At 48.2% G+C, this 26,979-nt stretch overlaps 2 protein-coding genes across 3 annotated transcripts in view; both read left to right on the top strand.

Moving 5' to 3' along the window:
• Positions 1-67: 67 nt before the first annotated feature.
• Positions 68-10,035, top strand: tnfaip1 (tumor necrosis factor, alpha-induced protein 1 (endothelial)). The gene is made up of 7 exons (XM_088616498.1): positions 68-229; positions 1,886-2,225; positions 2,750-2,919; positions 5,087-5,170; positions 5,605-5,657; positions 5,973-6,168; positions 6,812-10,035. The coding sequence occupies exons 2-7, from the start codon at positions 1,997-1,999 to the stop codon at positions 7,031-7,033; spliced, it is 954 nt and encodes a 317-aa protein (XP_088472624.1). The 5' UTR covers positions 68-229; positions 1,886-1,996; the 3' UTR covers positions 7,034-10,035.
• A 2,346-nt stretch (positions 10,036-12,381) lies between these two features.
• Positions 12,382-26,979, top strand: part of sgsm2 (small G protein signaling modulator 2) — a 65,736-nt gene continuing 51,138 nt past the window's right edge. For both annotated transcript variants that reach the window (XM_088616488.1, XM_088616487.1), the window contains exons 1-2: positions 12,382-12,776; positions 24,079-24,154. In XM_088616488.1, the coding sequence (XP_088472614.1) occupies positions 12,717-12,776; positions 24,079-24,154 (136 nt within the window). In that variant the 5' untranslated portion in view covers positions 12,382-12,716. The remainder of the gene's footprint in view (positions 12,777-24,078; positions 24,155-26,979) is intronic.

The raw sequence follows: 26,979 nt of genomic DNA, 5'->3' as shown, positions 1-26,979 counted from the left end.
TAATTGTAGTTCCTTTCTGGCTTTTCTCATTACCGAAAGGAAACTGCAAGGACTACAAAACCCCGAATTCCCCCTAATCCCTCCTTTACATGGAGGTGATGTTTACTGTGGTATGCGAAGGCTATGACGTCTCAGTTTAAGCGAAAGAAGGAGCTTGACGTACCTGTCCGGAGAAACAAGGCCTGAAGAGTTTACTTGAAAAGAGACGTCGATTTAACGTATTGGAGAGGTGAGACCCGCGAAACGCTGCATCGTGTTTAACGTCGACCGAGGAAACTGCGATATGCTTCATGGCGCGATTAAAGACTTTAATTAGATTACAGGTTGTCCCCCGGTGGAAGTGGGCGGCAGTTTTGGATGAAAGATTTAGCCCCGTGAGGCAGCGGCAGCCGAGTTTGGGACGGTGGGTGGGGACGCTGCAGTTGCTCTCGAGTGTGACTGGAGTGCCCACGAGTGAATTTATCCACTTTTATCGTTTTCCCTGCGCGGATTAAGCTTCGCTAGCTACTGTATATCACGACGTCATGAAAGTCGACGGTAAAAGTCAGCTGTGCGTGAAGTTTAAATTGATTGCTGGGTGGCCGAGAGCAGGAATTGAAACACAGTTCAGGCTGTAACGGCGTCTGTAAAAGCGAGTTATTAATTCTGAATTAGTCATTGACAATAATGAAAGAGAGTTCCCAGGTCCCCATTTAATCTGTGGGGGAAAAAAAAACCTGTTGTACAGTTGTGATTCGCAGACTCTCAAATTAAAAATACAGATCTATTTTCAGGGGGTTTGGGGGTACATTCAAACACGGCGCAGGGAAGTAAGTTTTAAGCCCTTGGTTTCTCGACTGAGAACGTAGCGATCTTGCTTGGCAAGGACCCGGGCTTCTGGAAATGACTCTTGTGTCTTAGGAAGTGTCCCCTTCCCCCTGTTTTTCCGACTCTCTTCCTGCACGACCTGGAGCCCGGCATTGACCCTCCTCTCTGCCGGAAAGGCGCTGGGAGACAAGGGGGGGGTTCTGGGTAGCGGTGACGTCACCGGGTTGGTGGCTCTTGTCAACAGTGCATTACACACGCTCCCTCTCTCCCTCCTATTCTATTGGTATTTAAACTGGTTCATGATCTGTTTCATACTTAAGGTCAAGATGTAGCCGTATTCCTGTGGTAGACCCACCTTAGGGGCGTTTTTCCCCAGTGCTAGAGGCTGACGGGCCAGTTTCACTCCCTTTCAGTTGAGGCTTCTTGCACAGAGGCCCTTCCAGACGACTCCATTCCAGGTCTTTCGTGTGACCAGCCCCTGAGCTGGCCTGTTGATCCTGCTCACAGTCTGAGGGGAGGGGTGTGATGGGTAGTGGAGAGCTTTTGGAGGGACAGCTGTTTGAGAAGCCCTGCTTTTATTTCAGGTGACATACTGTAAGACATGAGATGGGAGCTAAAAAAAAAAACATGGGGGCAGCAATGTGGCACAGCTCTGGGATTTGTAACTGGGAGGTTGTGGGTTCAAATCCCAGGTGAGACACTGCTGCAGTACCTGAATTGCTCCAGTAAAATATAAATGGGTGTGAAAATCACTGTGTACAAATGGGTGCACATGTAAGTCACTGTGGCTGAAAGTGCCATCAACAATAAGGGAGGAAAATGGGAGAGCCCTTCGGGGGGGCAGGATTCTGAAATAAGGTCGGAGGTGTTGGGCAGGAGGAAGGAGAAATAAAATGACACACCGTTCAGTCTTGTGCTTGAAGTTGAAAGCAGATCACGAATGACCTCCAGGTGGCGCTGTAGGCATGCCGTTACCCTAGCCGATCTGTGTTGCAGGTGTGCGCGGGGCTGACCGCCGGGCTGTGGCGCGGGGCTGGCCGCCCTCCGCATGCCCTTACCCTAGCCCTCTGTGTTGCAGGCATGCGCAGGGCCGGCAGCAGGAGCCTGTGGCAGTGTCCTCCATAGCGTCACCACGGCGGCGGATATCAAGCCCACAGTCTGCAGAGTCGTCATCTACCTACGGAGGGACATGTCCGGGGAGAGCTGCCTGGGCCCGCCCGCTGCCCCCGCCTCCCCGGCCGCCGCCCCCAAAGCCAAGACCTGCAGCTTCCGAGGGCCGGGGGCCTTGAGCCACAAGTACGTGCGCCTCAATGTCGGGGGCGCCCTGTACTACACCACGGTGCAGGTCCTGACGCGCCAGGACACCATGCTGAAGGCCATGTTCAGCGGCAGGATGGAAGTGCTCACTGACAAGGAAGGTACGGCAGGGCGTGAGGCCGGTGCGCCTGTTCAGCACTGCACAGAGACCGCTCATCGCGTCAGGGGTCCTACAGCGCTGTCCAGCACAGAGGCTTACCTTCCAGATTTAAGGTTTACCGTTGCACCGATCCCTCAGTTCCCTCAGCCCCTCACCGATACTGTAGTACTACAGTAAATATTAGAATTATACCAAGCGATAGGGTTTTTGCCATGATGATTCAGTGATCTAGTTACGGTGAAAATAAGTAGTACAGTGTGGCGTTTCTATTCATTTACTTTAAAGCTTTTGCAGTTCGTTTCAAGGGCGTTTGCTTGTCACCGAGCTCCAGGGTCTCTGGAGAATATAACCAGGTTAGAACTGCCGTCCCGTGTCGGTGAGTCGCTACCTCTGTCCTGTCCCGGCTTCATCTGGACGCCTTTGATATCGTGAAGCGGCTTTCTAAGCGAGAGCAGCAGGGAGGAAGCCGGTTTGGGGCTTGTGGCGGGTGCCGCCGATTGGTGACGGCGGTCTTGACGTTGGCAGGCTGGATCCTGATCGACCGCTGTGGCAGGCACTTCGGGTCCATCCTCAGCTACCTGCGGGACGCCAGCGTGGTGCTGCCCAAGAGCCGGCAGGCCATCCGCGAGCTGATGGCAGAGGCCAAGTTCTACCTCATCCAGGGGCTGGTGGACATCTGCCAGAGCGCTCTGCAGGTGAGCCGGCCGCCCCTCCGCCTGCTCTTGCTCCTTCCGCCCTTTCTCCCCCTTCGTTCCCGATGGGCGTGGTCATGGTGGGAATGTCTGCTGATGACCCAAGAACACCGCATATCCCTCAGAGTTTCAATCAGCCCTTTCTGGTAAGGGGACGGTCCACCCAGCCGCGGAGCAGAGACCTAACGGGTTTATTGTAAAGTAATGTCAGCAGCGAGGCCTAGGATTAAAACAGGGAGCTTTGATATTGAGTATTTACTGATGTTTTCTGGACTTACAAGGTATGCAGTATTTCCTATTCTTCTACGGAACTTTGGCCTACAAAAACTTGCATTTGGCCGTGAGTCAGTGAGTCATGTATAACTTGAAAATGGTTATGCATGCTGTTAGTAACCTCTTTTGGCAGGAGCAGCGTTAGTGTGTTTGAGTTTAACGCAAAGCACAGGCGACTGTCCGGTATTTGTTCAGGTGGAGCTGAAATTCTGGCATGCTGAGTGGGAGCTCAGCTGTCTCCTGTGGCGGCTGTGGATTGTGAGGACGAGGAGCGGGGTTTGTGCCCTGCAGGAGCGTGCCTGTGGAGTCCCAGGGCCCTGTTGAGATCCCTGACTTATCTGGACTTATCAGGCACAAAGCGGACATTGTCTGGTCTCCATGGAGACTGCATTCCATGCATTCTGGAACCCTGTGAATCAACATAAATTAAAAGAGTTTGTGCTTATGCAGCACCAGGAGAGGTGGTGTTGTTTGAGGCTCAGTGTGCCATCTCTTAATGATTTCATTTGTAACAGGGGTTGAAAATGTTGGCATATGCAGTACTGCACCACAAATTTTGGTTCTCACTTTCCTATGTTCAGAATTCTTGTATGATATATTTGCTAAATACAGATCGGAGTCAGCTGTGCATAAGAACAAAAATATCCTGTCAGTCAAGTCAGCACATTGATATAAAGCTTCCAACTTGTTTGTAATTTAAAGGTTACATTGGGGTTTGTCCAGTCTTCATTCCCAGTACAAGATATTCTTGAAATGCCCAGTATGTGGCAACAATGGGGTAATTCACTACTTCCTTTACATTACAAAAGTGGGGTTTACAAAAATTGTTCGTTCGTTCTTTTTTTTGTATTCCAAGAACTGATGACCGCCTTTGTATCCAGATTAGAATATTGAAGAACACTCTGACTCCATGTTCTCATGCACGTGGGGTTTGAACTAAGCCTTAGGGTGGCTTTTAGCATGGAATTGGGAGTTGTTTTTGCAATGTAATTGTTTTTAATTAATTGTTTTTACAATTAATCTTGCAAAGTGATTGGACGTAAACCATTAAAAGATTAGTTGCCCACACGTTTGGAAGATCACAGTAAGGCGAGGTGTTTTTAAACTGGCCCAATTTACCTTTAATACTTAGGAGGTGCATGACGGTCAACTTCCAAATGATATAAACTCATCCTTAGTTGGGTAATTAAGAAGCACGTTGCCATATTTATCTTTGCTGGGTTTCATACGATTAAGATTCTGAACGTTCTGCAAAAACACTTTTTTGGTCTCAATCGCCCCACCACCTCCAACCATATAACATAACATCACTTTTTTAGCCCTATACAATTTCTTGGATTAGGAATTCGTCTTTTTGCATACCCCAGCTTGCAAGCTTGGGGTCAGAGCGCAGGGTCAGCCATTGTACAGCACCCCTGGAGCAACTGGGGTGAAGGGCCTTGCTCAGGGGCCCAATGGAGTAGGATTCCTCTGCCGGCTGTGGGATTTGAACTGGCAACCTTCCAGCCACAGACGCAGATCCTGAGCCACAGAGCCACCACTCCGCCATATGCGGATATCAGACGGCTGGACCAGAAACAGAATATCTGATACATGCAGTGTTTCTAAAGACTGCATTGCCACTTGTACGGTGTAGTCCTGTTGAGGTATGGCCAGATTAATTACTTACACAGTGCTCTCCTTCAGTTTTTATTAGTTTGTGCTGAAGGTTGATGTCTTGGCGTTTGAGTTGCCATTACATTCGGTTTAATACTGATTTTGTAACAGTGTTGGAAACGCTTTGTGATGTGAGAGTACAGAGTGTGTCTGCGAGTACGATGCTGCTAATGAGCACTGGAACGGCGGTAGTGCTCCTTCACTTAACTACCTGCTGTTGTGTCTCCTGTTTAAACGGCAGGAGAAGAAGGAGGATGCGGTCTGCCTCATTCCTGTCATCACTTCCCTGAAGGAAGAGGAGAGGCTGATCCAGTCCTGCTCCAAGGTAAGAAAGTCTCCTCCTGGATAGTGTGACTCCACTTACTTTGACTACAGCCCAACCTTAGAGTTGGTTAAAACACCAGCTGTTTTTTCAGCTCGGACTCTCCAGTTATTATTGGAATGCTTGCCTGATTCAGAATAGCCGACTGCCGCTTTTCATCGTATTTCAGCTCCAAACCCCACGGGTGCACACGGGGGAGAATGAGGCGATATTTAACATGCTTTGCAGACAATGCAGCCCCGCGGAATTGGATAGTGACATATTCCAGGCTCAAACCTGTGACCGAAGGGCTCCATCTACACTCAGGTGTCTGTAACAGCAGCCACTCTCAATAAAAAAAGAAACAGCACGCAGCCCTACACCATCTTCAACCGAAAACCTGTTTTGTAGACTATTATTGATGGGAGTTTCTCTGAATCCTGTTTTTTCTTTCGCAGCCCGTAGTGAAGTTGCTGTACAACCGGAGCAACAACAAATATTCCTACACCAGGTAAAGACTGGTAAATCTGAGCTTACACTCCATGAGTCTTGAGCTATTCTGCTTTGGTGCTTTGTGATTATTATTGTGAACGATCTATAAAAAGAAGACGCTTAACCTTTCTTGAGAGCAACATATGCGGTATAGTCACACCTAACAAAGCACTGGTCTGACTGGTCTTGACAACGCAAGCCAGAAGGGTACGGGAACCAGTACCTTTGACCCTTGGTTCTTGGGTCACCAATCCAAAAGCGGGGGGCGGGGATGAGCGGGGTTTTTCTTGGTTTATTTTCATGCCTGATGGGCCCTCCTTTCGTGTGTTTCAAGCACCTCAGACGACAACCTGCTGAAGAACATCGAGCTGTTCGACAAGCTGTCCCTGAGCTACAATGGCCGCATCCTCTTCATTAAGGACGTGATCGGGGATGAGATCTGCTGCTGGTCCTTCTACGGGCAGGGCCGCAAGCTGGCGGAGGTGTGCTGCACCTCCATCGTCTACGCCACTGAGAAGAAGCAGACGAAGGTAGGGCCGTATTTGTCCACTCCAGTAATTAATAATAAGCCCATCAGTAACACCGCTTGAAAATGTGCATGCCCAGTTGTGTGCCCCATTGCTTTTGATCCCGCCACCCGAATCCACATCTTCGTGACCTTGGTGTCTTCTCGTTCTTGATTATTGAGCCTTTATGTTTTCATATTCATATTCAGCATTAATTTGAAGACTAGCTTTTTGTGAAAAGGTCTAGTCGGTTGCGTTTTTAGTTCAATTCGGGGTACAGTTAAACACCTGAGAGTCTATCCAGAATGGGAACCAGCAGATGCTGGGATTAGGGGTCAGAGGGTCAAGGGTCAGGGGTCACAGGGAGCAGGATAGAGAAACCCTGCAGGGATCAAGACTTCACTCGTCGGGTGTGCAGAAAACGTTTCACAGATGTCTTCTTCAAACTAGAGGCTGGATTCTACCATACTTTTGACCTATCTGCCAGCTGAGAATCACAAACCATAAATCTTAATGGCAGCTTATTTACTACCAGAGGTTTCTTTGTCACCTACTCAAGGGGCCCATAATTTGCCATTTCTGGGCAAATTTATGTTTTCAGTCGTTTTCAGTTTCTAAATTTCCAACCGCCTCTTCCCTCTCTCTCTCTCCCGCCTCGTCCGCACAGGTGGAATTCCCAGAAGCCCGCATCTACGAGGAGACCCTGAACGCGCTGCTGTACGAGATGCTCCCGGTCCCCGACAACTCCCTGCTGGAGGCCACGAGCCGCCGGGCGCACTGGGGCTCCTCCCACAGCGAGGACGAGGAGGGCCTGGAGCTCAGGGAGCGCGTGCGCCGCATCCACGTCAAGAGGTACAGCACCTACGACGACCGGCCACTGGGCCACTAGCCTGAACTCGGCGGGGGGGAGGGAGGGCGGGCGAGGGCATCGAGGAGACCGAAACTGGAGGAGGGGAACATCCGCCTGCCTCCCTGTCCACGCCAGCTGAGAGCCGAGCCACCGCAGACGAGCCCGCAGCGATGACTGCAACCCCTGGCTGACTCCAAGGCATCGATTTTTGTTGGGGTTTTTTTCCACCCTGCAGCCGAGTCAAATCTCAGAATCGTGCCTCCTGTCTTACCCCGTTTTACTCTGGGAATCCGGCTGGGAGGCTCTCGCAGGCAGCTGGCGCCGGGCTGCGCTCTCCGGGCGATGGCAGCGTGTGTCCAGTCTCTCAGAACGTTGTGCGGTGGCACATCTGAATCCAGTCTTTGTTCTCCGCAAGGCACTCTCGGTCAGAGTTACGTTTTAACTATGAAAATCAGATTCTGCGGGGGCGGATACAAGTGAGCCAAAAGCTTTGCAGCCCAAGGATGGTTTCAGGAGGCAGGTGTTTTCATAGGCCAGCCGGTCCCTAGAGCAGTTCAGCAACTAGCTCCGGTTTTGGAAAACAGGATTGGCTCAACAGGTGGGCCATCCCCTGGGAGCACAACTGTGCAACAGAGAAAGCACATCGAATCCTCCCACTGCAGCCCTGGAATCTGGGGCCTAGACAGGGCAGCACAGTGACCTCGTGGAGCAACATTTCAGGACACAGAGCACCTCTGTTCACATCCCTAATGGCCAGCAGCACCCAGAAATAAACAGGACAGGAAATGATGGAGAGGATTATAATCATTGTATCTGGAATAAATCTAAATCACTCCTTTAGATTTTACAGCGGCCTTTGTAATCGCCAACTTAAAGCTCTTACCTCAACGTACACTGCTGTTCAAACGTCTTAGACGCATTCAGGGTTACCAGCTTGCTCAAAAGCCCCACCAGTATTTTCTGCTATTTGAACAGATACGTTTGGGTGATAAAAAACCGAGCTTGTCCTTTAACCAGTCTTTAATTCACAACGATCAGAATGTTCTCAAACTTGAACAGCCAAAATAACTTGTGGTTAGTAATCTGTCTCATTAACCAGTTAGAGCTAATTGATTCCTTTTTAGGTATCAGGTTCCTCTCTAGCCATCCATAAAGACAGAGGTTACTTTCTGTACTGTTGGCAACGTTCTGTCAGGATTAACAATTATGTCAAAAAGTGGAAAATCTTTATGGAATGGTATCTGCGTGGAGGAAGAAAATCATTGATTGAAAAAGTCTTAAGATTTTGAAATTGCACAGCAGTGTATGCCCATGACCATTAAACAGGAAGTAACTTTAGTTAAATGTTTTGAGAGCTGAAACAATGACCACTACTGCTAAATAACACTACCCACAGCTGGAATTCACAGCTGCACAGCTCTGTGTTGTCCCTGACAGGATCTGTTACAAAAATTATTTCTGTATTGTAACTTGTTGAAGCCTTGAATTAATTTTGTTTTGTTTTTTTAAATTGAACTGAATTTAAGCCTTTCCTAAAAAAATGTATTTTTTTATGTCATTTTTCTAAATCAGTGTGACATGATTTTGGGATTCTGTCATAGCACCTTCGTAATGCTGAAGAGATTGCTGTGCCAGTCGTTTTTTAGACCTGCACGGCCTGATTTTTTTTTTTTATTCTCCCTTCTCGGATGACACATTTCACCAGCACAAAAATATCTTCTAAAACACTTTTTTTCCTGTGATTCTGACGGCCAAGTGTAAGAGCAAAAGAATTTCTTTGTCACTTTACAAAAGGAGACAAAGGATGTTCATGCCAAAAAGATCTCAAAAGCAGTGTTTCCTGGCAGCTTTTCCTGTCTTGTAATGTATCTAAGCACTGCCTTTTCTATATTGCTTTCTGTTGTATTAACTGAAGTTTATTTCTTTGGCAGCACTGATCTGTGAGTTTTGTCCCCTTATAATTTTTTAATGACGTAACAGGACGAGCTGATTTGCTAACCTGAGCCCTGGAGATGCTCAGTGAATCGTCAGCTTATTAGAAGTAAACTTGCTAATTTGAGTCTGACCGGCTTATCAGTTACCCTGACAAGTCAGTGACAAGTCAGCCACTCTGTCAGCTCTCTCTGTTCATGACAAATAATCATATTAGCTGAGTAGCCTTTTCTAATTATCACAGCCTCCTCTGGCTATAAAACTGCACTTTACACGTTAAGAAGTGACTTAAAATCCATTGAATTGACACGCTGTTCTGCAATTGATTGGCTACTTTTAAAGCCAGTTTAATGTCCTTCACAACCCTTAGTGTCTCGTTAGGGCTGCTGTTTACCCAGGTTTCTGTAACGGTTAGTGTATAAGCCTTGCCCTACGTCAGATGTGAATCTGGGGCTACCCCTCAGTCAAACATCTTCGGTTTCATGGTTCATATAGCTGGGGTGTGTAAAGCAGGCCTCGGTTCTAGCACTGGTGTCCACTCGAGGATTTGAACCCGCAACCCTCTGGTAATGGCTCCAGAGCTGTACCGCAAGCTTTGGCAGGATGAGTTTCTCCAGGCAGGGCTGTGTCCTGACTCTGTACTCTTGAGCCTGTTATACCAGGGGGTGGGTGGTACCCCTACTGACTTCTCCACTAATCGCAGGGCATCACGAACATGCAGATTATTATTCCCTCTGAATCACCGACTGGTCAGATCCCAGGGGTACATCACAGGCCAAAGATTTAATGGACTTGAGCCACGTGGGGAGGGAGGAAATGAGACCATGTTTTTCTTTCTCAACTCATATCGAAGCAGACAGCTGCTTCAAATGAATGTTGTTTTTTTTTACTAGAAGTCATATTAATGGTAGAGCTTTGGCTGTTTTTAAAAATAGCTTTTAAACGGTTGTTTTTTTTTAGCTTTCATTGAAAAGGTGACTAATTCATTTCAAACGTAACACTACGAAACGTCAGTGCCTCTGAACAAATACGATGTGTTTTTCTATCTGTCTGTTTTGCCCTTGTGCATCGTGGTTTTGAAAATATTAAAGGGACTGCAATCCTTCTGGGCCTGGTGTGGAGTGGTTGTTGTCGAGCTGCAAGGAGGGGAGGCTTGGGCGGTGCGCTTGTCTGGAACGCTCCGGGGGCATCGCCCATCTTGCGCGCCGGCGTGGGGGGGTTGAGCTCCTGTGCCTCGCCCTCCTCCCCCCTGCACACACAGCTGCTGGCGATGAAGCTGACTACGTCGAGGAGGAGGATGATGATGAGGCTGCAGGCTCCCTCCCCTGAGATAAGCAGAACGTGGGGGGTCTTACCCCAGTGTCCTGACCACATTTCCCCCCCTGGCCACTGGTTTCATCACTCTGCTCTCCTCCCCACTGAGAGCTGCTGTGTGGGGGGAGTGTACTGGTGCACTATGGCTGCCGTCGCATCATCCAGGTGGGGGTAGACACTGGTGGTGGTGATGGTGGAGGGGATCTCCATTACCTGGAAAGCTCTTTGAGTGGTGTGTCCAGAAAAGCACTATATAAGTGTAAGAAATTATTATTAAGCAGTCGCAAACAGGGTGTGGGTCCGGGTTAGCCATTCCATCACCATATGAAGCCACCCTTTTCAGACAGTGGGGCTGGAAAGGGGACGATGAATGAGGAACAGCAAATGTGTGGTGAGTCTCCAGGTTGGAGCCAGGAATAGCAGTGGCATTCAGTACATTCACATTGCATTGAATAGCTCATTTCACTACAGGTCAGAAAAATAATAAGACTAAGTAGTGTCTGTGACACCAGCACATTGATAAAGGTGACTCTTGCTGTAGATGTTATAGATATCAGTTTTCTTGCCTGTTAGGCTGATTTTCTAGCAGGTCTCAGACATTAAGCAAGACGGTTCTAGTAAGTATGGGGAAGAGAGACCCTCTAGGGAAAGCCTGCTGTAAGTGGTGTTATTTGACCAATAGAGGGCGCCCTTCCCACTGGACCACAATGATCCAAAACCAATGCCCCAGTATGGCCCAGGTGACAACTGTAGGAGATGCTGTTTTTTAAAGATGAGATAATATTCGGTCATTAAGTCATGGCTGAATGACACTCTGGACTCAATTTCACACTTCTTTGAGATGAAAAGCACTATTTAGAAATGTTGGAAATTCAAATGATTAAATATTGAGTATTACAATATTGCTTTGGTGTCACTGTTTTACAGTACAAAAAGTGCGAAAATCTAATAACAACGAATGTTCCTGTCCTATTCGAAAAGCCCGTGTTTTTGGTCAGACTATTGTAGTTACAGCACCGTTCCGCTGGAGGGCGCCGGGAATGCCTCGGCGTTGTGTCGTGTGACAGTAGGAATCGAGAACAGTGACCTGTTTCTCCATGAATTATTTTTACTGCAGCCTGACGTCACCATGCATGTGAACCGAGCGGAGCCGCGCGTTACTGTTGCTTCTGGGCGATAATACAGGCTGCTGTTTTAAAAACAACAACAAAATACTGCTATTTTTAGCAAAACAAGGGACCCGTCTTCGCGTCCGCAGCGAAGAGCAGTTTTTCATGGATTTTGTCAGCATTTTTTTTTTCAATTTCATAAGGATAGACATTTTCGTTCCCGTGTGCCTTAATGAATAAAAGTTTGACTAAAGCATCTGTGCACTCCATAGTTCTTGACAATCGGTTACCGTGAGGCTCCGCAATTGTCTGGAATTACCGAATATTTATAGCGCTCCGGCTCAGACAGCACTATTGCCCATGCAGTGAGTTTAAATAGCTGTAGTAGAAACACCTTTGAAATATTATATCCCCCATAGCGGAATGCTCTAACCTAGCATAAAGCACAGGGACAGTACTATATACCCTGGCATTACCGTGCGATGGTTAACCCACATGTTATATCGATTATCTTCTGGCTTAAGGCCGCGCAGCGTGCCTGTGGCTCTATTCAGCCCAGGAGGAGACTGTGCGAGTTGAGCTCCTTAAATCGGAGACCATCGGCTGTCGAGCAGAGCCAGACTGTTTCCCGCCGCCCATTCCAGAGATCATAATTCGCGAGATAATGACTCTTAATTGAAAATGCACTGAAATCGGCTTGAAAGATCTGTTGCAGAAACAGATCATATTTTCATCGAAACGACTAAAAGTTCTTTCAGGAGCCCGATACTTGCTGTACGCTTAGCGTGCTCTGCTCTAACAAACCTGACCGAGGAGCTAGGAGAAGGTGCTGCATGCAAGTGTCTCATTCTGCCCGCTGCTCGCTGCTCCTGAGGCTGACACGCTTAGTCTCCAATGATGAAGTCTGTTCACATCATAGTGACCGGCATCAGCCATTTGCCTCATTGTGCGGCGTGAACCAGTTGCCGTTCTGACACCCGTGTTCGCGTCAGCCGTGGGAGAGCGGGGGAAGGACGGCCGCAGAGTGGGACGGCGCTGCCCAGGTGCGAGTGGCGATCGGCTCCATTGATCAGCTATGGGAAAGGGGGCGGGGGAGGGGAGTGACGTCAACGCGAAGGGGGCTGAAGATGGCTACCGTAGCCCAGGCACCTAACGCAGGCACAGAGCGCCGGCCGTGAAGACGCGCTCCTACCTGTGAGGAAGAAGGACGGACGGACGGACGGAGAAAGAGGGAAGCTGGAGAAAGCTCGCCGCAGCCACTACCACCACCACCAGCAGCAGCAGCAGCAGCAGCACACACAGACACACACCTGTGCGTCCCGGGGTTCTGGAGAGGCGACGTCCGTCGCCGCTCGCTCCGGTTGGCCATGGGCTCGTCCGCCGAGGCAGACCTGAAAGAGAAATTGCTCTGGAATGTGAAACGGGAGGTAAGGCGCACCTGAGGAACCTGACGCGCGTCTTCGTCTTGCAAAAATAAACAATAAAAAGCAGGAAGCGGGAGGGAGGCTCGGTCTCTGCCCGGCGGTACCGGGGCTGGCGGTCACTCCTCTGGCACTGGATGTGCCAGCCGGAGCGAAGCACGAAAAGTGTTGGTCACACAACGCTAAGGACCGGGCCACTCTGGGCTCGCTTGTTGTCTGCTTGGTTTTTAATGTTCTATAGCGTAAACATGATAGAATTTATCCCCCTTCCCTGTCATAGGCACATTGCTCTAAGGTGTTCCCCAAACGCGGGAGTATAGCGTTAATGCTTTGACTGTAGAGCCCGGCGTGTGATTTATGTATCCGTTAACGCCGAGATGCGATCTGTGGCGCTCGACGCGCAGGAGTTTGACTGAAAGGGGAAGATGCGAGACTCAGGCAGTGTGTCGCTGGGATTTTCAGGATTATTATTAGGCTGGCTGGGGGAGTTACAGTGCATCTCAGCAAGGAAAAACCGTGGCCGACTGTAGCAAAAAAAAAGATTTTCCTCGACAGGGATCGTGGCGGAATTATATAGTTAGTCTGTATCTAGGAGATGGGGAAAAAATAGTGTTACATCCCGCAGTACGTGTATCTAAATGCTTTTCAGTTGTGAACATCTGGGTTTTTTGTGAACGGGTGATGACATCACTGCAAACACTGCCTATATAATTCATTTATTTAATAAGGCTGTAAATGTGGACAGAAGTCATTTACAGTGAGAAACAAGTTGTACTACAAACGTTGGGTTAATCCCGAGATCGCTGATGGATTGAAGTCATGATAATCTTTATTATAGTGGGCGTTTCGCTTCGGGTCGGGATATTTAGATTTTAACTTGCTGCCCACAATTTTAAGATTTTATTTTCATATCCCAAGAAGTGCAAAAGAAGGCTGTAAGTTAGCCTGATTCACCATGTTTTAAAATGTGTCAGGTCGTGATATGGTGTGGTGCATTTACTGAGTTTTACAGGTTGCCTGTAGTATTTATTGCATCCAGTGTTAGTAACCCGGCTTTACAGTAGATTTACAGCACTGTGTTTTCTCCATGTAAATTCAGAGGTCTGACCACAAATGGGTGAATAAAAATTCACTCACTTGTCGCTGAGCAACTGGTCTAAATTCTGCTGGTCATGCACTATGAAATGAGAGAGCTGTCTCTTTCTGTTCAAACAAAGTAATTAGATCATGTGGAAGTGAGGGGGCATCATTAATGGAGGTGCAAGCTTTCTGTTATCTCTGATTTTCCACACAGGAAAAAAAGTTTTCCTTCAAGAAGAAAATGTGTTTCTGATGCCTTATAGTGTCCAGATGACCTGTGGCATTAATCAGGGGGCGGTTTTGAAACTTGTCAGCTTTTTTACCTTATAAACCTGTGGCTCTGTCTGTCTGTGCATTCATTCTGCCCGAGGAGTGTAGTTTTAAATGAGAAAACCATTTGGAGAGGTGAAGATTAAGAGGAAACCTTCCTAAATGTTTTCCAGACTGAAATGTGAGGTTTAGGTCTTTCTCGTGTCTGAGGTAGATGAAGAGCTTTGCCATTGGGCTGTTCATCTCTGAGAATTGGCAGGAGAGAGTTCAGTTCAGCTTGTGGCTGTGCTGCAGCACACATGATGAATGTTGGGAAGCATTTAGATTTCAACAGGAAAGCGTTTATGAGCCGAGCCACCAGTGAATACTGAAAATACCATTGACAGGAAAAAGGAGGGAGGAAAAAGTCATTCTGTACTTTATGATTGCACCACACATGCAGAGAGAGCCTGACTTTGTGGCCCTTATTCCTGAAATCCCAGCTAAAATACCCAATACCAGCTAAGACTTTAAAGAGTATCTTGCAACTAGGCTGCTTTTAAAATAGGCAAGCAAGAGTCACGCTAATACATTCAGCATAGGCAGGCTTAATGAATTAATTGCTGATTTTTGTAATCGGCTCAAAAACCTAAGTTCTTACTGGTCCTTAATCACAGTGGATTTCTCCCCAAAGTGCAGAAGTATAATTCTCTTCTGCAATGAAGGCAATCTGTTCAGGTGTTAGAATTTAGTGTGTGCATTTGTGAACACATCTCTCTGTGCACCAAGGGGAGGTAAAGTCCTTCTCTGAAGCAAAATGCCTTTTAACCTCTCCTTCATACCAAGACTTCCACTCATTAACTGCAGTAAAACGGAAGTTTGGTTCCTGTGCAGAGCTGCAACGCTCCACTCACAAGTACAAACAGTACCTCACCAGAATCATAGCAAAGGAGAAAGTGGGGAGTTTTGCTTTTGCATTCATTGAGATGCCTGTGTGATAAGTGTGGACTGTTTAAGTACTGGGCTTGATCAGCACAGTGGTGGATGAAACACGATTTCCATTAGCTACAGTACCTTCACTACTGCAGTGAGCCTGGCTGTTCAGAGTGAAGTGGTGACAGTATAGTGGGCATCACCTGGTGGGTGGCTCCTCAGGACCAGGGTTGGGGAACCCCTGTGATACAGCAGCTGCTGGCAAAGTGGGGTGTCTCTTACTGACTCCTCATGTGAGCCTGCAGGCACCCTAGCAAGTAATGCGTGTAGATGAGAGAGCCCCAGCCACAACTCCAGTCCACAATTTCACTATTCCCACCCTGTCCCTGGTGTGCTGGCATCTGGGACCCGGGCACGGACCCGTGATCACGCAGCACAACCTGATGGTGATCCACTGATTGCACCAGTGGAGCTCAGCATCTTCTCACCCTTAAGAATGAGTACAGAAGCCTGCGGACTTGCCATCAGGGCAGGTAAAAACAGGTGATATTCCAGCTCGTTTTGCTGCAGGACTAAAAAGGGGTATTATTTTAGCTCAATACAGAGGCCCAATTTGCTGAAGAATTGCCTTACTGAAGCTAATATGAATCATATCCTTTTAAAGCAAATCGTAGAAATCCTAAGGTCAGTTAAACTCTGGCAGCATGAAAATTGAACAGAGCCGTATTTAGCTGTGAAACTTTCCTGATGTTCGTCAAGTTATGTAAGTTCTGACGTGGTTCATTTCAGTGTGATCTTACACGAGTCCCACTCATTCATTTCTGCGCCAGGCTTGGGGGCAGGGAGCGGGGGAGGGCATCTGTAGAAACAGTCAGCATCAGGCTGGTTTTGCCCCAGAGCTGGAGCTGGTGTGACTGATCTATCCTGCCTGGCTGGGGAGCGACAGCCCCCCGAGCGCGGACAACTGCACAGGTCCAAGCCTGAATCATCCCGCCAGTTAGCTGGGACACCTGGCACCTGGGATCAGTCGGCAGGGATCAGTATCCTGACCAGAAAGCTGAGGCAAGTCTTTCTAATGCTCCCAAACCAACCTGACATTGCCTTTTCCATGAGAGAGCCTATTCATATGACTGAGGGTTCCTAATAATTTGGCCAGTGCGTGTCTGTAGTTGAGATTTGTGGAAACTACCCTCTGGTCTCCATCCATGCCGACTGGAGTATCAGGCATTGGGGTGCATTGGTTTTCAGGGAAGCAGGATCCTCTCTGCTTAAGCCAAGCAGGTTAATGGAATCCAGGATGTAGGTGGCCGCCCGTCAGACGGCACATCTGTCTGAATCTGGCTCTGCGTGCCGGCCGTTCTCGGGGCCCCTGTCTCTTTAAACTCCAGTCAGCCAGCTCCGCGTTGCCTGGCAACCGCAAGCATCAGCACATACCCAAGAAGTTAAATTGCATCAATTGGCGATTAATACTGCCGCAGCTCGCCGGGCCTGTCAGAGGCAAGGCTGACACTGCTGGAGGCAAGGATGACCAGATAGAGCCCCCCCCTACCCACTTGTCCATCGCTCCTTCAAATCCGAATTAAGCCTAGAGTGTCTTTTGGATTTCTCTTCTTTTTTTTTTTTAAGTCTGCATTTTACCCCCTGACAATCCCTTGCTCTCCAGGCTCGCTGGCGTTTCAGTATCTGACATCCCTGCTGGTCTCTTCCTCTCCGCCACCACCCTGGCTGATTCCCGTCTTGTCTTTCCGCACTCCTCGTTTTTCACTCCCCCTCTCCGGGGGGCGACTTCCTCGTTCCTTTCGCCTGTCGGCCCATCCTTACTCTCCCCTCCCTTTCTCCCCGGGAAGAAGGGGAGCCGAGCCTGGGAGGGGGAGAGTCTCCTGCCTTGGCTCTGGGGCCGCAGTCAGGTCTGCAGCAGGTGCCTGAAGGAGTGCATGCTGTTGTGCTGTTGTGTGGGTCTGATCCTGAGACAGACACGCATTTTTGGTTGTCGAAGGGTAGCGGGAGACCTGGTCTGATAAAAAGGTGGTTTTTGGAGGTGCAGTTCTTGTAGGAGACAATCAACACTCGGTGCGTAGCATGCGCAGAAGAAATGCAGTACCTTCACGATCAGTCATATGTGTTAACATGGTCTGTCAGCAGGGCACCCTGGGATACCTGAGCATCAGCTGTTTGTCAATTGAGAGAATATCCAACTACCATGCCTACAGTGGTGCCGGGATTGAGGGGCTGTTTTCCTCTGGAAGGTTGATGGTTTATACCTCCTCCTGGGAGTTGGACAGGTGCTCTTCTGAAAGGGTTAACTAAATCTACAGCAAAGTCGGGGGGGGGGGTGTGTGACACGGTACATATCCGACTCTAAAGAAAGGACTGCTGGGATGACGCTCCAGGTGTGACCTTTTAATACAAAGACAGAAGTGGTGACGTCATCAGGAAATCAGCTGGATGGAAGCAGTCTTGGAACTGAGGTCAAAGGAGAGGGCTTCAAAGGATTTGGGGGAGAAAAGCAAGGTGTAAGTGAGCATTTCGTCCTTTTTAAAGAAAGATTGTTTTCCTGATTTCTGTTAATAAATTGATGCTTGGTTTAGATACGAGTTGCCTAGCTCTTCAGACTCAAGTTAGAGGTGAAATTCGAATCCATTTATCTGATGTCCCACCTAAACTGCAGGAAGTTGGCCCAGAAAAAGCCTGCCCTCTTCATCCAGTGAAGAGCAGCAGTGAAGATCTTCTCTCTGCTGCCAGGCAGGGACTGTCGAGTTCCACCTCCTTCTTTAACATCTCTGCAAGCTTGCCATGACCTGGAGGGTCTTCGTTTCGAGGAGAATCTCTAGCAAACCCTGTTATCCTGTTGAGAAGGGGGAGAGAGGGTTTGGGTACAGGGAGCACAATAGTAGCAGAAGACAGTGTTGCCAAGACTGAGAGAGGAGAAGTCTCCAGGCAGGTTAATAAATAACTCCAGCACTGTAATGGGGATCCTTTCTGAATTTTTTTTGATCCCCTCCCTCTGACAGAACAGAGGTGACACACGCCCATATACCCTGTTTGGCAGTTAATTAGTCCAAAGATCTCATCCAACCATTTCTTAAAAGAAGACAGGGAACCAGCTTCAACAATATGGCTGGGTAGCTTGTTCCATACCCCCACAACCCTTTGTGTAAAAAAAAACAGCCTTTGACTGTGCTCGTCATCAGGGATGGGGCCAAGAGTTCGGTGTTGGAGTTGGGGCGCTGTATCTTGGGTTTGAGAGAAACCGCTGAAAGTGGTGTCTGGTTTGCCTTGCTCTACCTACTGCCTGCCCAGATAGCACCAGGAGTAGCAGTTCTCTGAAAACGAAGGAAATGGGCATGTTCTCTGCCCTCTCTTGCTACTCTGTTACTCCAGGTTTGACCTTATTGCTCATGAGAAGTAGTTGTCTATAAAGAGGCTCCTATGAGCACCTCTTCAGCCTGACTGCCTGGAACTTTTCACAAATCTTTGCAGACGTCCACTGCGCTAATGTGCTTATAACAAAAGACAGATTCTTTAATGCTTTTACCTACAAACATATAATATGTAGTCCTAGCTTTAAAAGCGATTTAATCATGAGGCTCCTGGGCCATTAATAAATTTCCCCCATTCTTTAATATCAGCTCACATTTCGTGAAAGTGCTTGATTTAGTGAATCTGTGATTGCTCAGCCCAGTCAGCTCCTCTGTAGAATCTGTCACTGGAGGGCCAGCAGCCTTCCCTTATCTCCATGCCATAATAAGCTGTGAATAATTGCTTCAGTTAATTTCTATTCTTCAATTCCCTCAGTCTGGCAGCCCATTCATTATACGTTGCTATTCGGCGGCGCGGATCCCTTTCCTTTCCCCTAGTTAAAGCAAAGGTTCGGTTCTGCAGGTGGCACTGACCCAGAGCCCATCTCCAGGGGTCCTCCCTCTGTTCCGCTGGTGAGCAAGCAAGGCCTGCCCCCATGCAATACAACCCGGACCCGAAGGAAAACGGTTCTCATGAAGGTGGAATCTTTACTGATGGGTTCCTCCTGAAATATATTTCGGCCCCCTTATTGCAACATCTGACGCAGCATAGCCAAAATACACCCCCAGTTCTTGATGATCAAGCAGTACAACTTGGCTTTTATCCTCCCAGCTGGAAGGTTACATCAGCCCCTTTCTGATATGGGTTTTATCTGCTGATCATTTACCAGAACTGCAAGATTCACCCACTGTAGTGTGAACGGATCGCAATCCTTAATGAGGGCCTTGCCATCGGATCAAAGCTCTCCTGCTTTGGTTCTTTGGACGCCTTATGCTTCAGATCCCAAGCAGGTGCTCTTCAGGCGTTTGCTTTTGGGAAGGGAAACTCATTACCCTCCCGTCTTCTCTCTCCTCCAGCTTGCGTCTGCCCATGCACCCAAAACACTCCGTCTACATGTAAACCTGCCTCTGCTTCCTTACCAGAGGGACAAGCAAGAGAAAAATAAACCTCTTCCATGCCTTTTAATGCCTTATGTCTTGGCACACAAGCGCTGACTTTCTCTCTTTAAGTCTGTGCAGCCAGTGCTGTGAGCTGTGTGGGAGCCTGACCTCCCCACTCCAGGCTGGGCAGAGGAGAGAGAGAGAGAGTGTGTGCACACGTGTGTCTTCTGCTGGGGTGGGGCGGGGAGGTGGGTCCCCTGCAGCTAACTTCTCTGCCGTGCCTAAATTCTGATGTTCCGGGCTCGATACCGAGAGTTTCCGTGCAAATACGGAACTTCTGTTCCGTATCCCCAAAAAAACAAAACGCAGATGGCACTCTTAGATTTAGTGTTGAGCAATTTCATTTCTTAACGCAGATTAACGAGTTTTCAAACAGCTCTTCCACAAAAAGAGCTACAGCTACAGCTGAGAGGGTGTGTAGTGTCACAGGCAGTGGCAGAAAATCCAGCCCTTTCTGCGTTTGTTTATGGAATGTGAAGCAATTATCTGGTTTTAATTTAATTGATGCCAGGACTGATGAATGTTTTAGCAGGCCCTCCCTCTCTCCTGCTCTGTCAGGTCTTCAGAGAGTGGCTCCTCTATCTGGCTGAACTGAAAGCTCTCGCCATTTCTATTTTTTTTTATTGTGTCTTATTTCTGTTTCCTTCTTGCAATTAGTCATTAGCGGGAGATTTATTACGAGCAGGGTTATAGACTGAGTGGACTTTAATGGGCTGTCTCTTTGTTCCCAGTGGAGCTGTATGCAGAGGAGTGTAATCAGAGTGAAGATGAAAGGGTGGGGGAGGAGGGGGGGCAGCGATTGGTCATTTTAGCGCGCTCTGTATGCACAGTCGGGGTCTCGAAGCCCGTTTTTATTAACAGCACCAACCAGGAGTCTGCGCCGGTGGTCCTCCTCTTGCCTCCTCGTGCTGTATCGCACGTGCACCTCTGCACGAAGGCACGAGCCACCGACACAGCAAATAGACCATCAACGGGCTGCAGTCAGGCCCCAGGCTTGATCTCTCACCGCGGCCTGGATGTGAAAGAGGGTTTTGCAGAAAAAGGAAAGGGAGAGAGGGTGAGGTGCCACACCCTGGAGACTTCATGCATCCTCCTTCTTCCAGTGTAGGGAAGCGAGGAGTCGCAGTGCAGTTCAGTGTAGTTTTGACATAAATGTATTAGTCAAGGCCATCTGGAGAGCGAGCAGAGGGAAGCCATGTTCTGGTCCTCGGAGGGCGCATCCCTGCCTGCTTTTTCACCCTGAGACACAGCGTGAACAGACCTTAAATCGTTGCCTTAATTGTCATGTTGGGGGGAAAAGGGACGCACGCCTCTGGCAAAAATGTTCTTAACCACCAGCATGGGAAGAGTATTTCCTCCATCAATGTCTGTCTGGCGCTCTTCAGTTGTCACGTATCTCTTACTGTCCCAGTCAGCTTGAATATAGACGTCTTTTTCTCTACACTTGCTAGAGTTTTCTGCTCTCTGAATTTCATATTCATTCAGGCTGTCTGTTCTTTTATGGGAGGCCGCTAAAAGCTGAAATGGCTCAAAATGCTGTGCTTGAGTCCCTTGCTCATATGATTAGATCATTGCCCTCTTTTAAGCCTCTGATATTCGCTTGTGGTCTTGCAGGGGTGTCATGTTTTTGTGTTTTCATTCTGCCTCGCACTCTTACTGCCTTGATTTGAGTCAATTGTTCACTTAATTGGTTTGCGCCGTCGGTATTTACAGCTTTTTATTCACTGAGAACTAGAAGTAGACTTTGGTCTTCCAGGACCAGGAGGGCAGTATCGTCTCCAGGCAGAAGCTGTGTCTCCTCAGCGGAAGCTGTGTCTCTAAGGATTTCTCAAGGTTCAGGAAGTGGTGGTGGGGACACATTTCTGTGTTGCGCAGGCTGTGGTGCCCTATTCTAATCTGTATCCCTGTGAGGTCTCTTTTTTGGCATGAGAGGTTTCCCAATGTATTGGTAACAAATAAGAAAGTGTATTATAGTTAAAATATCGTGCATGTAGTTAAAATTAAAGCTTAAAACGTAGCTTTTTTCTTGAGTCTTGATGGTTTTACCTTTCCAATAATCTGCTTATTTTGATCAAACCACTCTAGCGAAATTGGTTTTCGGGGCTCTGCAGCACTGAGCATTTACATCTCCCAGACTGCAGTAATGTGTCGATTAGCAAATCAAGGCAGATCAATTAGGGCTGTATGTAGGGCTGAGCAGATGTGTCTGTGTGTGACAGTCTGTATATATATATAGCCACGTTCAATCTTCTCTGCCTGTGCTCTATGATGAAGATTCGGACGTCATCAATGCCCCATGTTTTTTTAAGGGATAAAAATAACCTCAATTATGCTGGAAAATCCCTGAGAGGTGATACAGCACTTTAGTTCAATCAGTACGGCCCAGGCAGTTCCATTGTCTGCGAGCGCTTCACATGGAGAGCGCTACCTGCTGGAGCACAAGTAGGCCCAGGCTGACATTTCTTAGTTCTATCCGGTTTCTTTTAATAATATAATAAATAATCCTTACACTTATACTGTACTTTTCTCCCCACACACCAGCTCTCAGTGGGGAGGAGAGCAGAGTGATGAAGCCAGTTCAGAGATGGGGATTATTAGGAGGCCATGATTGGTAAAGGCCAGGGGGAAATTGGCCAGGACACCGGGGTAACACCCTTACTCTTTTCGAGAAACACTCTGGGAATACCACAGTGGCTTGTTCAATCTAATATGTGTTCTGAGTTATTCCTGTCTGCCGTGTTTGTGAGATGTGTGGAAGACCCCACTCTTGCCGGTGTAAAAATAAGGTTGGAACCTTGTGCGTTCAGCTGTAGCTCATTTTCTGACTGGCCTGTGAAGCTTTTGGCATAAGATGCCTTTGTCCCAGATCTGTCCTTTTTAAGGTCATAGTAAAGATTTCTAGTAGGGGTCCAGAGGGCTTGTGTGTCTGTAGGTTTTCCGAGACTCTTCCAGCGCAGCAGCTGAGAAGCTGGGAGAAGCTATCCGACTCGTCCAGTGAATTTAATAAAGAGCTGAATGTGGTTGTGAAGAGACCAGCTGGACTGAAAACCCATAGAAAACGCTGGCCCTCTAGGATGGGGACTTTACACTGGGGTTCCCCGGTTTACAGGTTTGAAGGTGCAGAACTATTGAGACATACAGTATGGTCCTTTTTTCACATAAAAATGGAATTGCAGTTTCAAACTTCTCTGGGACTTAAGCAATAAAAAGAAATGTTGCAGGAAGACGAGCAGCCTGGCATTTCTCGTCAACTGCATTTAAGCCTGCCTGCGGTTATCTCGGCTTCATAACTAAAGGCTGACCCTAAGAGATGTTCACTCTAATGCACTGTGTTGAAAGCAGAGCTGAGTACAGTGCAGCAATAGAAGAACATGAACCCGTGCCACAGCACATTAAACGTGTACTATATGAGAGCTAACACTGCAGATCTACCATGGTAAAATTCTGTAGGTGGAGTTTCAGTAGGGGTCAGTTGAATATTTCAACTGCTTCTGAATTGGGAGGGAAACTGGTATTACAGCAGGCCTGTTGAGAGCGTGAAGAATCCTCTGCTCTTGGGCTATGAATAGAATGCCCTGATTGTCCTTAGAGGCTGGTGTTTTGTTGGAAGAAGTCTCTGAGGAGTGTATTTCCAGAACTCCTCCCTGCTGTGTGGTGCATTTGGCCCTGGTGGTGGTCTCGTCTCTTTTCCTTCGCGTGTCATTTCTGCAGTCTGCCTTTTCAACCTCCGCCACAAAGCAACTGAGTGCACCTGGTCTCAGTGTTTCTGAACCCTTTTCGCCCCGCAGCACACTTGCATCAATGTAACAATTGTGCAGCACAGCGCCCCCTTCCCCCCACACACAGTTCACCAGCCTGTGCACGTTATTAATAATCCGAACTAAATTTATTTCAATGTTTAATGTGCATTTGCCTCAAAGTGCATAGTCATATGGTCCTGAAAGGAGAGCACTTGCTCAGGTGCTCCCATTCTCCATTTCGCTTTTTTTCTGTCCGTCAGACCTGCAAAACTGAACTCACACTGCGTGTTTCCTGCGTGAACGTTCTCAGAGCTCGGCCTCTGTCTGGTGTATACACCAAACAGGCAATCAACATGAAGCTGGTTGCACTCCTGTATGTGATTTAATTTTATTTTTCTCACCTGTGACTCTTCCAAAACTCTGAGGCATGCACAATAAGGCGCTTCTGAGAAGCCGGCACGTCCGAGCTTTGGCAAGCGATGCTGATCTGACAAACTGCGGAGTTTTTCTTGCACCAACACTTGTGATGCCTCAGAAACGGCGCGATTGTCTGTTTCTGAGAATTACATCACTTGAAAACCTGCATGTGCTAATTAGACATCAGCAGGCAGTTGTAATGAAAACAGTTCTGATCCCTTCTCCAGGATGACGAATTGCTTTTATCTTGTGCTGCTGTCCAGGAAGCTCTTTAGATGTTCGGTCTATCTTAAACTGGAGGTTTTTGTTTTCAAGGGGATGCAATATTTTGGCTGGGCTTTTCTTTCAGCGGGAGTGTTTGCTGTGCAAGCCGTGCCAGGCCTGCTGAATCCCTGTCCAGTTAATAACTGTCCGTGTTTGTCCTTCCAGGTGAAGCAGATCATGGAGGAGGCAGTGACCAAGAAGTTTGTCCATGAGGACAGCAGTCACATCATCGCGCTGTGCAGTAAGTCTCTGCCCCATGCTCTTGAATGTGCCAGGTCTTCACCTTGTCCTCTTTAGTGCTGCTGGACTTGTGGTTATTCCAAACCTTTGGTTAACGATTTGGAAGGACAAAAATGGAGCTAGTTGGTAAACTAACTTGGTTGTGGTCACCTGTCAGAGTCTGGAATCGTTCACATCACCTTCGTGCTGATCAGTTGGTCTGCTGATGGCTGTTGTGTATTTATTTTGATTTTTATTCCAACCTCTTTAAAAAACGAGGGCATCGAGGAGAACTCCAAAACCTGCTGGGCTGTGAATCTCACTGGCCTTCGCTGCTCTGAACATCTAACTCTAATTCAGAAGTCAGGCTCGGGACCTTTCGATCCTCTCCAATTGCTCTTTTGACTAATAATTTGCAGGATCAATATAAAAATGAGGGTGAAGGCTGTACTGTAGTAGTGCAGATGAGTGGATTGGATGGGCCACTTGTCCTGCACTGTCATCGTCTATTCCTCCAAAACTGGCAGCCCACTGAAGCTCTGCTGGTGTAAGTCTGGTCAGTGCCTGGGTGGGAGACCTTCTGGGAAAGCTAAGGCTGCTGCTGGAAGAGGTGTTAGAGGGGCCAGTAGGGGGCGCTCACCCCGTGGTCTGTGTGGGTCCTAATGCCCCAGTATAGTGACGGAGACACTATACGGTAAAAAAAGGTGCCATCCTTCAGATGAGTCGTTAAAAATTCCAGGGCATTTCTCAAAAAGAGGAGGGGTGTTACCCTGGTGTCCTGACCAAATTTCCCCCTGGCCTTGACCAATCATGGCCTCCTAATAATCCCCATCTCTGAACTGGTTTCATCACTCTGCTCTCCTCCCTTTGCTTGCTGGGTGAGCTGATTGAGAAGAGATCTCCTGCTCTGATGGACGGCCTAGTGAAGATGCCGTGCCCGCAGAGATCAGCCACACCAAGTGAAATGTGGCCAAGCCCTTGTGATATCCCAGAGCCCGGAAGTGTCCTCTGACTCAGCTGGGTCTGTTTGCTGGCCCCACGCCAGGGTGAAGGTTAATGTGTCCAGGCCCAGAGATTCTGAGCTGCCTGCTGTGAGTCACGCCTCCGCTAACATTTCGCCTTGCCGGGAGTGAAATATCCCAGACAAAGGCAGCTGGGTTAGAGGCAGGTTACAGCCCCCATTCACAGAGCACGTTGAGCTAAAAGCAAACAACTCATCAGGCGTGGGCGCCTCAGCCAGATCGGGGAGTGTCAGAGTAGCCAATCTGGTCCTGTGGTTTTATTGGGCTTTCAAAAGTGACTGTACACACCCAGGTTCATACGTGTAAGGGAAGGTAAACTTTAAGTTCAGCCTTTTTATTTCTATAAACATTTTGCCCTCTTAGGTAGTGGAATACCAGTGTGTGTTTTTCCAGTATGAAAGTAATAGATGTATACAGGATCATGAAAGAACTGGATTTTATGTAATGCATTTCACCCAGCAACAGACCTCCAGTCACATTCCAGCACCACTGCCCAGCTGAGATGATGATAATAATAACCACCTTGTTTATTATGGGGGTCCCTTACATTCCTTAGACAACATTTCTATTTCAAGGCTTTTAATAAAAATAATTCCTTCACTTTTCTGGACACTCCACTCAAAACGCTTTACAGGTAATGGGGATCCCTTCCACCACCACCAGTGTGAAGCCCCATCTGGAAGATGCACCACTACTCTACCCCCACACCAGCTCTCAGTGGGGAGGAGAGCAGAGTTATGAACCCAGTTCAGAGATGGGGGTTATCATGAATGGTCAAGGCCAGAGGGAAATTTGGCCATGACACCTGGGTGACACCCCTATTCCTTCTTTGAGAAACTCCCTGAGATTTGGAATTTCCATGGGGAGTCAGGACCTCAGTTTTATGTCTCATCCAAACATAAAAAAGATGGCGCCTTTTTTTTTTACAGTATAGTGTCCCCATCACTATACTGGGGCATTAGGATCCACACAGACCACAGGGTGAGCGCCCCCTACTGGCCCCACAAACACCACTTTAAGCAGAGACCTTAGCTTTCCCAGGAGGTCTCCCATCCAGGTACTGGCCAGGCTCACAGCTGCTGAGCTCCAGTGGGTGGCCAGCTGTGAGCTGCAGGGTGATGGCGGGCTGCTATACTGCCCGCCATCACCCTGCAGCTGCGCCGGCTGTCGTGTGGGGTGCCTCACCTACCAGCAGAGAGCCCTGCTGTGTGCCCGTCGCCGTACTGCTGCCTCACAGGCAGTCAGGCGGCGGGCCTGCTGGTCCCTTCGCTCTGCAGCACCACGCCAGCTCCGCGGCTCCCTGTCGGAGATGAATATCCGTTTTGCACTCTATCATTTACTCTGCCTCGGCACTTCTGACAATCTGAATTACTCTCGGGTTTGGAATGATGAGTTTCTAAGATGGTGCAGCACCTCAGTTCTATTTTAGGAGCGTGCTTTAATCTGATAAGCAGATGGGAAGAGATTGAGTTGCAATTTCCTTCAAGATCCTTCAGCTTTAAAGGTCCTGTTTTAAATAGAACTGTCAGGACGCGGTTGAGCTGCACTGTAATTACTTTATCAACTTAATACTGGGGGCAATTTAACACAAGACCTTTCTAATTTCAGTTTTATTATTATTTTAACAGCCTCATTCCAGGGGATTTTTTTTTCCCACAAAGCTTTTGCACTGTTTGTCATTTCCATCACGCCAAGATCTTACCCCGGGTTCTGGCTGAATGCAGCACAGCTCTCTAGACAAGATTTCTGGAGGCCCCAGACATCAGATTGGCATCCAGTTATGTCATAACTGGGGGGCGAAGAGGCATAACGGGGGTTGTTCACA

Source organism: Lepisosteus platostomus, chromosome 22 (assembly GCF_059453375.1).
Source record: "Lepisosteus platostomus isolate fLepPlt1 chromosome 22, fLepPlt1.hap1, whole genome shotgun sequence".
Classification (NCBI taxonomy): Eukaryota; Metazoa; Chordata; class Actinopteri; order Semionotiformes; family Lepisosteidae; genus Lepisosteus; species Lepisosteus platostomus.
Note: the sequence above shows the minus strand (reverse complement) of the source record. Positions and strands in the feature narration are given on the sequence as shown.